At 31.5% G+C, this 11,924-nt stretch overlaps 1 protein-coding gene across 1 annotated transcript; it reads left to right on the plus strand.

The window, feature by feature from the left end:
- The first annotated feature begins 10,159 nt into the window (after positions 1-10,159).
- On the plus strand, positions 10,160-11,286 carry LOC143598491 (putative disease resistance RPP13-like protein 1). The gene is given in 2 exon segments (XM_077076699.1): positions 10,160-10,265; positions 10,268-11,286. Coding segments are annotated over 2 exon segments (1,125 nt in total).
- Positions 11,287-11,924: the final 638 nt, after the last annotated feature.

Genomic DNA, 11,924 nt, shown 5'->3' on the forward strand with positions numbered 1-11,924 from the left:
AGTTGAAGTTGAAGTTTGCTGCTGAAATAGAGGAATAACTTATCACTTTTAGCATGCGTTTATTTAATAAAAATAGGAGTAGCTTGTTCCTTTAATTAGTACCCTTTTGTAATTGTAATATTAAAGTTGGAATAAACATAAAACAAAAAAAAAACAAACAAACAAAAAAAAAATCCTTTTTCATGGTGTGTTTGCGTAATCGTGCTTGAACCAACGCCCGTGAAGATCAAAAGCTAAGTGGATCAGTTTCTTAGTTTGGATTTTATGTTGTTTTGCTTGCATTAATGTTAGATAATTCAAGTTTAGATGGATGGTTTGGATGTTTCAAGTTTGCGTAACTCGTATTGCATAAGCATTTTATGATAAGATACATTGCATATTCATCAAATTATAAATTTGCATATATTCACATTCATGTTGCATAAGAATTTTGTGAACATAAAGTGAAGATAATTGGACCGGTAGCTACTGCAAAGTAACAAATTATGAGGTCAGGGTATGCAATCTGCTGCAAATCAGGTTAGAATTTTATAGAAGTTAAATTAGGTAAAGTTTCACCTATATTTTTCTTCACATATACAAAACAAACACAACAAATTTTGACTAATATAAAAATGTGATATGTAATACACCCCCATGTTAGCGGGTAAGGGTTTGCAGCCTGCTACATCTTGCAGGTTAGCAATTCCCATTTAAAACCAGGTTTAAGAAGTGTGTTAGCTATAGATTGATGGTAAATCAGAAAACCAATGAAAACCATGTACTCGGCCCATATACCTTGTTTATAAACCCAAACCAACACGTTTATTTTAATTTCTAGATTTTAAATAAATGAAACTAGCCCTCCATTAGCGAGCGGCCTAGAATTAAAAAAAAGTAATAAATAATTTTATCAAAAAGTAGCAAAACAGCTTCAAAATTATATAAAATCTAGAAATTTTATACATATCCAGCATAAACAAAACAACCTGAAACAAAATCAACTACACTTGTTTAATTACATTAGTAGTTTAATTCGCCCGCTACACCTATGTAAACATATACACAAAAGTTTTCTGCATAATTTAAAATACAAGGTTGTCCAGTTACTAATATCATCATTAATCATCCCTTAATTAGCCACGAAACACGCGTTAGAGTACCGACACAACATGACATCGTTTATGTGTTTTGTAGCGTGACACATATTTCCTCGCCCTGCATTAGAAAAAATAAGCTATAGTCACATAGAGTATATAAAAAATATAAATAGACAATCGATATTTTCAAACCTAGTTAATATTGTGGTTTTGCTGCTACCAACTTGGTATGAAACAATTGTGGGCGAAATATGTTTCAGTTCAAGCCAACTCTGATCGTATAAAAGTTATCATGCTGATATGTAACATGTCCGACACATTTCAAAATGTCCCTGAAGTTAAGAAATAAGTTGTTATGATTAAATTGTTTATCAAATCAATGATTGCTGCAACTTAATGACTCAAAGCAAACCTTTGCGACATAGTATTGATCAACATCATCACCAACCATACTTTCACATGAAAAATAAAATCTATAGACTCATTAATCTGCATTCATAATAAAATAAAATAATAAACATAATTACACAATACTCCAGTTAGTCCAAAACTTACCTGCATATCGAACATATTACTATTCAATTTCTCAATTGATATGGATACTACAAATTTCAACAACAAATTAGCCGAATCATATTCATTATTTACTTCTTTCTCCTTAAAATCAGAAAAATTCTTTTTATTATTAAAAATATGTAATACTAACAATATAACATATGTGTAATACTAAATATTACACATGTGTAATACTTTCAATCACCGCTGCAATCACTAACCAATCTACGTCCATATCAAATCTCTTCCGTACATCTTTCCACTTAAAATTATAATATTTCTTTTTATTATTAAAAATAAATACTAACAGTATTACATATATATTATACTAAATATTACACATGTGCGATACTTTCAATCACCGGCCAGTAAACATCTATATCAAAGCTCTACCTTACATCTTTATATTTAAAATCAGAATCAATTTTCTCATTTGACTCTAATTTCTATTGTACTAATTAGTTTCCGATTCCAGTTTTAACAAAGTATTACCATAGCAGGTCACATAATTAGATAAAACACAACTCATATATTAATAAATCCATGCCAAACACCAACACTGAAACCAAACTTCTCATGTTCTGCATGTTTAGTACCAACATTCAAATCTAATATATGCTATAAGCTATTGATTTCAAAAATAACAAATAATCAGTTAAAATTGATCAATACTATTTACGCAAAACATAACCTTATGAAAGAAATTAATATCTTACTAGTGGTGAAATGGACAGACAAAAATTAACCCTTTCATCTGATTTCTTCAATTTAGCTTCCAAATCATTCTTCCCAATATGCAACTCATATGTATCTTTATTCAATTTCTCAATTTCAACATCATTGTTCATAATCACTGATTTTAACTCGCCCACCTTTCTTTTCAGATTTTGTATCTGAAGAGAATAATCACCCTTTTCATGTAAGTAGTATGAACAACATAAAAAAGGGAATAAATCTTTAATATAGTCGACAATTGGGGTTCTGAATCATAGATTTGTATCGATGTGCAAGTGTGTCTCGATAATTAGGGTACATAAGCCAGTGCGTGATGGTTAACAATGATTCCACCGCAAATTTCCGTTGTGTAGTATCAGGGAAATTTAACATACATATGAGATCTATTAAGAAAGTAAATTGACAATTACACCCCTCGACTTAGGAGTTCTCTAGTTATCTCCCTAACTAGGAGTTCTCTCTTGATCCTTTCCGTAAGGATCAAGAGAAAACTCCTCTTTAAAGAGAAAACTTAAAAACTCCTAAAGAATTATTTTTATTTAAAAATAAAAAAATATTTTTAAAATTATGTTTTTGTCATTATTCTTATATTTTCTTACCTTTCACTCGAAAAAATATAAAAAAATAAACAAAATTAAAAAATTAAAAAAAAACATCTATAATGCACATACGTATTACTGTATGATACTGTATTACACATGTTTATTACAATGTATTTTTAAGTTCAATAGTGTTTAATTGCATATATTCAATATTTGTGTATTGTATATGTGTAGTATTGTTGTATTATATGGATAAAATAATAATAAAATAAAAGTCGATGTAGTGTACATGTGCGTTAATGTTGTATTACACATATGTACTAATGTGTATTCGATGTGCGTATTAGTCTTATATTGCATATCTACAATAGTGCGTATCAAATACGTACAATAGTGTTGTATTCTATGCAATACAACACATTTGCATATATGCAATGCACATTATTACACATGTGCACTACACCAACGAGGTTACCAACAAGGTTTTTTTTTTTTTTTTTTTTTGGAACCAATAACAACATATAAGAATAATGAAAAAAAAAGAAACTTCAAAAGACATTTAAAAAAAAATTAAAAATAGTTTTTTAGAAGTTTTAAAATTTTATCTTTAAGAGGAGTTTTCACTTGAACCCACCCCTATTATATATAAGTTTGGTTGGGTTATGAATGAGAATGAAAATTTGAGTTTGGTTGGTTTGTATATGTCAAAGAGAGAAATTAATTTTTTAATGAAAAGTTGGGTTGAATTAAGTTATGAATGAAAGTAGTTTAAAACGTTTTAAACTGATTCCTGTAGACCAGGATACAACAAACAATTTCACCAAAAATCAAAATACAATTAAACTTTATATATACATTCTACAAAACTGTAAATGATAGATGTAAAATGGGAGGGTTTGGTAGTGTTCAATTAAGGTTAGGTGCTATTTAATTTAGGCACATGATGATTCAACCAGGGGCGGCCCGTGGGCCATTTAAAACAAGGTAGGGCTTTGGGCCTCCAACTTATTAGGGCCCCCAGTTTTTAATTTAATATGGGCTTCATATAATTATATAGTTGGGCCACCAAATTGAAAAGAAGAAAGCCCATACTTGATTCCAATTTCCACATTCCCTTTCATTTTTACGCATTTAACATTAAAAAAAAAAGCCATGATTATACTTATCACTTATCTGTTGGTTGATGGTTATTTCTAGGGCAAGGGAGCGGCGCTGCTGTGCAAGAACCGAAGGGTCGATGGATTCATCGTCGTAGATTCCAAGTCTGCAGGTTACAACGGCTCTCTCTATTTCTCTCTGTCTCTTTTGATGTATATAAGATGAGGATTTCATCTGATTTCACCCACCCCAAATGGCCAAAATGATTGTAAGATTTAATTTGAGAAACTTGATTGTCAAATCTGAAATTCATTAATTCAAAGGCCTATAGTCCGAAATCTGAAATTCATTAACACTTCTTTGAAGGCTCAGTCTTGTATTTTTGTCAATCTGAGAAGCGAAGGGATACTCACGTAACTCACCGATTAGGCGAGCAGCCGGCTATTTGGAATTTATGAGCACGACCGGGACTTGAATTCTTCTAAACCTATTTTGTAGTCTTCATTCTTCAAGGTACGCTATTTCTTTTTATTTTAAATTTGTTTGCAATTTGTGAATTTTGACTGTTGTTCCTAATTTTTTATACATAGATTTTTTTTTGGATTGTTAAAATTGTGTTACTTTATACTTTAGGCACATAGCTTTTTGATACACAGGTTAGATTATTTGTGAACTTGTTTGCAAGTTTTGAATTTATAATGTCAAATAGAATTAGGAAGTATGAGTCGGGTCATTCTAAAAGGTTAAAGAAACAAAAACGAGAAGCTGAAATGCAGTCACTAAAGGGATCTTTCCTAAAATATGTAACAAACTTAAAAGATAACAATAATGAACATATGAATATCGATGAACCTTTAAATGTAGAAGAACCTAATAGTGATGCACCTATAAATGTAGAAGATTATGAACTTAATAACAAAGAACCAATAAATGTTGATGAAAATAATAGTGATGAACTTTTAGAAGTTGTTAAAAATAATAGCAATGAACATGTAAATGTTGAATAAAATAATAGCGATGAACCTGTAAATGTTGATGAAAATAATAGCAATGAACCTTTTAATGTTGATAAAAATAATAGCAATAAACATGTTAATGTTGATGAAAATAATAACAATGAACCTATAAATGTAGACGAAACTATAAATTTAGATGATCCAAGTCAATGGACTAGTATTGATACTAAGTTAAGAGATTTACTTGTAGAAAAAGGACCGGTAAAGATTTATGATTATAATTTTCCAAAAGATGAACATTCTAGAAACTTTATTCCTTCTTTTTATATGCAAAGGATGGCAAATGGGGAAAAATATGAAAGAAAATGGTTACTTTACTCAAAAAAGTTAGATAAGGTGTTTTGTTTTTGTTGTAAGCTATTTGATGTGAATTCAAGTAAAAGTAAGTTAGCTGATGAAGGTAGTAACGATTGGAGAAATATGCATGCTAAACTAAAACTACATGAAGCAAGTAAAGAACATATTATTAATATGGGTAAATGATTTGAGTTAGAAACAAGATTGGCAAAAAATAAAACAATTGATAAACAAACTCAAGATCTAATAAATAAAGATAAGGAACATTGGAGAAATGAGTTAATAAGAATTCTCGCCGTTGTAAAAACTTTTGGCAAGAAAAATATCTCATTTCGTGGGAAACGTGAAAAACTTTATGAAGAAAACAATGGTAACTTCTTAAGTGTTATGGAAATGATTGCAGAATTTGATTTGATAATGCAAGAACATTTACGACGGATAACTAATAGTGAAATTCATAGTCATTACCTTGGACACAATATGCAAAACGAACTAATTGATTTATTAGCAAATGAAATCAAAACTAAAATTGTTAAAAAAAGTTAAAGAAGCTAAATATTTTTCAATTATACTTGATTGTACTCCCGACATAAGTCATAGAGAACAAATGTCCGTTATTTTATGATTTTTAGATATTTCATCTACTCCGATACAAGTTAAAGAATACTTTATAGGGTTTTTAATAGTAGTTGATACAACCGGTAAAGGTCTTTTTGATGCTATTATTGAAGAAATTAATAAAGTAGGACTTAATGTGAATGACATTAGAGGACAAGGTTATGATAATGGATCAAATATGAAAGGAAAACATCAAGGAGTGCAAAAACGTTTCTTAGATATTAATCCTAGAGCATTTTATACACCATGTGGTTCTCATAGTTTGAATTTAGTAATTTCTGATATGGCTTGCTCATGTACTAAAGCTAAAGATTTTTTTGGTTCAATACAACGTGTTTATTGTTTGTTTGCATCATCCCCTAAAAGATGGAAAATTTTATTAGATACTATACCAAATTTAACTCTTAAACCATTATCACAAACACGTTGGGAAAGTCGACTAGAAAGTGTTAAAGCAATTAAGTTTCAAGCTCCAAAATTAAGAGAAGCCATATTGGAAGTATATGATGGTGGCGATCCTAAAACTAAAAGTGATGCTAAATCGTTAGCTGAAAATGAATTTGAAAGTTTTGAGTTTTTTTTAGCGATGATTATTTGGTATGATGTTTTGCATGCTACAAATATAGTTAGTAAAAACTTACAAGCAAAAGATATGTGTGTTGATGATGCTATAAAACAACTAGAAACACCTATTTGTTATTTTGAAAAGTATAGAGATGAAGGGTTTGAAAATGCAAAGATTGAAGCTGAGAAAATTGCTGTAGAGATTGGCATTGAACCTATTTTTCGTGAGAAACGTATTATTCGTAGAAATAAAAAAAAAATTCATGAAAATATTGATAATTAAACTTTGAAAACTCCTATTGAGTGTTTTAGAACGGATTACTTCTTGTGCATAGTGGATCAAGCTATTTCATCTCTTAAAAATAGATTTGATCAATTTAAGGAGTATGAAGATATTTTCGTCTTTATGTTTAGTATAAAAAGGTTAAAATCCTTAAATGAAGAAAGTTTAAAAACTAAGTGTATGTTTCTTGAAAATTTATTGAAGCATGATGAAAAATCAGATATTGATGGTTTAGATTTATTTCAAGAACTAAAAATGTTAAGAGATATTATACATTTAGAATTAGACACACCTATTAATATACTAAGTTATATTAAAACATTTAATTCTTTTTCAAATGTATATATTGCCTATAGAGTTATGTTAACTATTCCCGTAACTGTAGCATCTGCAGAACGTAGCTTTTCAAAATTAAAACTAATTAAGAATTACTTAAGATCTACAATGTCGCAAGAAAGATTAAATGGTTTAGCTATGTTGTCGATTGAAAAAGATTTTTATGAAGAACTTGATTATGAATATTTAATTAAATAGTTTGCATCAAAGAAAGCAAGAAGAGTAAATTTCATTTAAATATGTCAAAAAAAAAAAAATTTAACTCCGCCAATAAACTTATTAGTTTATTATTGCCGGTCCCAAACCCGAGTAAAGGATGAGGGTTTATATTTGGTCTTTTGGAAAGGCCTCAATTTTGTTCGCTTTAGGCCTCCAAGAATGTAGAGACGGCCCTAGATTCAACTCTGCACAACTTGGATTGTCTGTTATTTATTAGTATAAAAATATGTTTTTGTATATAAAAGAAAAGGTTTTAAACATAGATACATGCTAACGCTGTTATTAGAGAGGCCGGGCCACCTCACGGCGAAGATAAATTGGGTAGGAACCCACATAAAAACATTTAGGCAGCTTAAGTAGGGATTGGTAACTACACTAATTAATTACGTGAAAAAGACAAGCATAAATGGGGGTAAGTGATCTTACCAAAAAGATGGTGGAAACAAGAGAACTAATTGAAAAAAAACTACCATAAATGGGGTGTGTGGCCTAGGGATGAGCTCGGTACCGTACCGGTACTGAAAATTCCGATCCCGAAAATCGTAAATTTTTGGTACCGATACGGTATCGGGACGGTATCGGTATTTAAGCAAAAATTCGGGAAATACCGGTACCGTACCGTACCGGTTCCGAAAACTCAAAACCTTAGTACCGATTCGGTACCGATGGTACCAAATCGGTACCGATTTCGATACAGGTACCGGTATCAATCGGTATCATACCAATTTTTGTTCATCCCTAGTGTGATCTTACAAAAGGATGATGGAAACAATAAAACATATTGATTATCCATTTGTCTATCATTTAATAATGTTATAACTTGTTTTAGTAGTTGCCACAACAAATGTTAAAATAACTTCTTCTTTAGTTAACCATGTGAAGACGGAATTGCACGATATAACTTGTTTTAGTAGTTGCTACAACAAATGTTAAAATAACTTCTTCTTTAGTTAACCATGTGAAGACGGAATTGCACGATAAGATGAGTAATTAACACATGAACGGTTGTTGCATTTGTATTAAAAAAAGTTCTTTTAACAAATTTTGATTGAAAATGTAGTAATAGGTTTCCAAAAGCCGAAAACTCATAGGAAACAACTTTAGTAACTTATATTTTATTCTGAAAGATCATGTGTTACGTGTTTTTTAATTTTATTGACAACGTTTTTGTTATTATTGTGTCCTATTGTTATTTTAACAAATGTACTCGACCTAAACCGGACCCCAAGGCCGGCCGGGGCATAGGGCAATGCGGGCGACCGGCCGAGGCACTTAATTTTTAGGGGGCACAAAATTAATTGAAACGTATAAGGTTTAAAAATCATTATTGCGATTTTTTAAAAATTCCGACGGGTTCGGGATAGAAACGCACATAATATGTTGTTATAACGCGTAATAAACGATGATTAATGTTTCTCCGTTATAGTCTACATGTTTTACAAGATTTAATTGATTTATAACATACGTTTTAAGGCGTTTTTTATGTTCGCCGGATTTTTCTCGCCGGATTTCGGTAGCGGCCGGAAAATCGAGGTAGGGGTGACGGGGTGGGTTTGGGCTGGGTAAAAAACAAATATTATATATTATTTTAAATATTTTACACTTAAGGCCCTTGCAAAATCAAGTTGTTTTAAGAAAGAAAATTAAAGTAAAATTACAATTTGAACCTTGCACTTTGAAATATTATAAAAATATAATAATAAGTTATAAACTTGGATATTTTCTTATATTTGTATTGTTTGAAGATCGTTTAATTAAGAAATTAAATCCTGGAGTTTCGTAAATTGGAGAAAACGAATAGAAAATGAACTATCGATAAACGTAAATCATCAAGATTGAAATATTAATGATGCACAATAGGCAGGAATACATTGAAACGACAAATCGGGTCTGTTTAACGAATGCAAATGCAAATTCAAATTCGAATAAAAACATAAATTAACGAATGTTACATGAAACGAATATTGAGAATATTATATATATATTATAAAATATTTTTATGAAAAAAAATATGTATATTTAATGTTTTACCCTAGTTATACAATAACTAGCTTGGTATAGTGGTAAAGGAGTATGACTTCTAACCAAAAGGTTGTAGGTTATAGTCTCACTTGAGACATTTTTAAGCTTATTTTTATACAAAAAGTTTTTTACATAACCTAAATCATAAACAAGTAAGCCAATTTATATATTTAATTGTTTAAACCAAACAAAAAACCATTTACATAAGGCCTAAACTTTTTTTTGCTTATATTTCGTTACTCGTTAGTGTCCACGGGCCTTTTTATTTTGGCTCGACCGAGCCATATAAATTCTTGGAGACGGCCCTACCGGACCTGTTCAATCAACCCTGAAGAAATCCCATCATATCAAATTGTAGCATCCAAAAAAAGTTATTGCAGTGAAAAAATTTTTTGAATTCATCACTCTATGTAAATGCACTTACACCCGGCCAAGTCAGGTAAATGGGTTGGTCGGACTTTTTACCGGTTTGGGTCAAAATGGGTTGCGGTCAAATTTTATCCACGTTAAAAGGAGTTAATTATAAAAAGGGCTGGGATGACGGTAAACTAATGAACTTATCATAAAAATTTCAACATTTTTCATGAAAATGAAAAAAAAATGTGCACGTGATACGTTTTAACTCTCACGCAAAATACTACGAGTATGCACATGCAAAGGAATATTAAAATGAAAAAGAAAAGACAAAGAAACGTTGATCACAACGTACAGACTACGGAAATCACTATAAAGGAAGGTTGCATTCTTTCTTTCTATGCACTGATCATCGTCTCATTTAAGTAATCGCTAAAAACAATGGCCGCTGAAGCTATTGCAAATGAACTCGTCAAAGTCCCTGTTCAGAAGCTTACTGATGAAGCCTTGACGCGAATTAATCGCGCTTGAGGAATTTACAAGGAAATAATCTGCTTATTGATGCTTCTCAGAAGGAAGTGACCCAAAAAAGTGTTCAAGAGTGGCTGAATGGTCTCCAGCATTTGGCTTATGATATAGATGATGTGCTCGATGAATTGGCAACTGAAGCTATGAATCCTGAGCTCGCCCAGGAACCCGGAGCGACCACCAGCAAGGTAAAAAACCTCATCCTAACTTGCTGCACAAAATTATCATTAAGTCATAGGTTGTCTCCCAAGTTAGATAGTATCAACACCGAGTTAGAACATCTTGAAAAACGAAAAGAGGATCTAGGCTTGATTAAGATTGATGAAAAGCCAAAAATCACTGGTAGAAGAAATGAAACGTCTTTGCTAGATTCGTTTAGTGTTGTTGGACGAAAAGGAGAGATAGAGAGGTTACGCAATAAGCTGTTGTTGGACGAGTCACCTAAGGAAAAGTTTAGCATCTTACCCATTGTTGGTATGGGTGGGATTGGTAAGACCACTCTAGCTAGACTTTTGTATAACGATGCAAAGGTGAGTGATCACTTTAAACCCAAGGTGTGGGTTTGTGTTTCTGATGATTTTGATATTTTTAAGATAAGCAATATCATATTTCAATCGGTGACTACAATAAACAAAAAGTTTGAAGATTTAAATCAGCTTCAATTAGCTATTGAAGCGCATTTTAAGGGCAAACGGTTTCTACTAGTAGTTGATGATGTGTGGCATGAAAATGAGGGTGACTGGGAAAACCTGGTGCGCCCATTTCATTCATGTGCTCCTGGAAGTCGGATAATTATGACAACTTGTAAAGAGCAATTGCCCATAAACCTAGGTTTTAATCATGTAGATCGTCTCAAAAGTTTAACGCATGAAGATGCTTTATCTTTATTCGCTCTTCATGCATTGGGTGTAGATAACTTCGATTCACACATAACACTTAAACCATATGGTGAAGGTATTGTGAAAAAGTGTGCCGGTTTGCCTTTGTCTCTTAAGGCAATTGCAAGGCTACTAAGGACAAAAGCATATGGAGAAGATTAGGATGAACTGTTGAATAATGAGATATGGAATATAAGTAATGCTGATAACATTGTCCCGACCCTTAGGCTGAGCTACCATGATCTTTCTGCAAATTTAAACAATTGTTTGCATATTGCTCCTTGTTCTCCAAGGACTTTTTGTTTGATAAGAAGCAATTGGTGTTATTGTGGATGGCAGAAGGGTTTTGAACTCTTCAAATGCAACCAAATCACCGGAATGCTTGGGGAATGAATATTTCAAAATTTTGTTATCAAGGTCGTTTTTTCAACAAGCACCCAACGATGAATCATTGTTTATAATGCATGACCTGATGGTTGAATTATTAACCTTTGTTGCTGGAGAATTTTACCTAAAGTTTGATAATAATATGAGGACGAGGAACGAAGCTTTGGAAAAAGCACCGCCATATGTCATTTATTCATGAGAATTATGTAGGTTACCAAAAGTTTGAGGCATTTAAAAGAGCTAAAAGCCTGAGAACATTGTTAGTAGTATCTGCCGGGGAGTATCAAAGTTGGGACTACTTTTACTTATCCAATAAAATTTTGATTGACTTAATTCCTAAGTTAACATTGTTAAGGGTTCTTAGTTTGAGACTATTTGAAATAAATAAAGTACCAGAGTTCATTGGTAGTTTA

Source organism: Bidens hawaiensis, unplaced genomic scaffold, assembly GCF_021521415.1.
Source record: "Bidens hawaiensis isolate Kalapana, Puna unplaced genomic scaffold, B.hawaiensis_p1.1 tig00050459_1, whole genome shotgun sequence".
NCBI lineage: Eukaryota > Viridiplantae > Streptophyta > Magnoliopsida > Asterales > Asteraceae > Bidens > Bidens hawaiensis.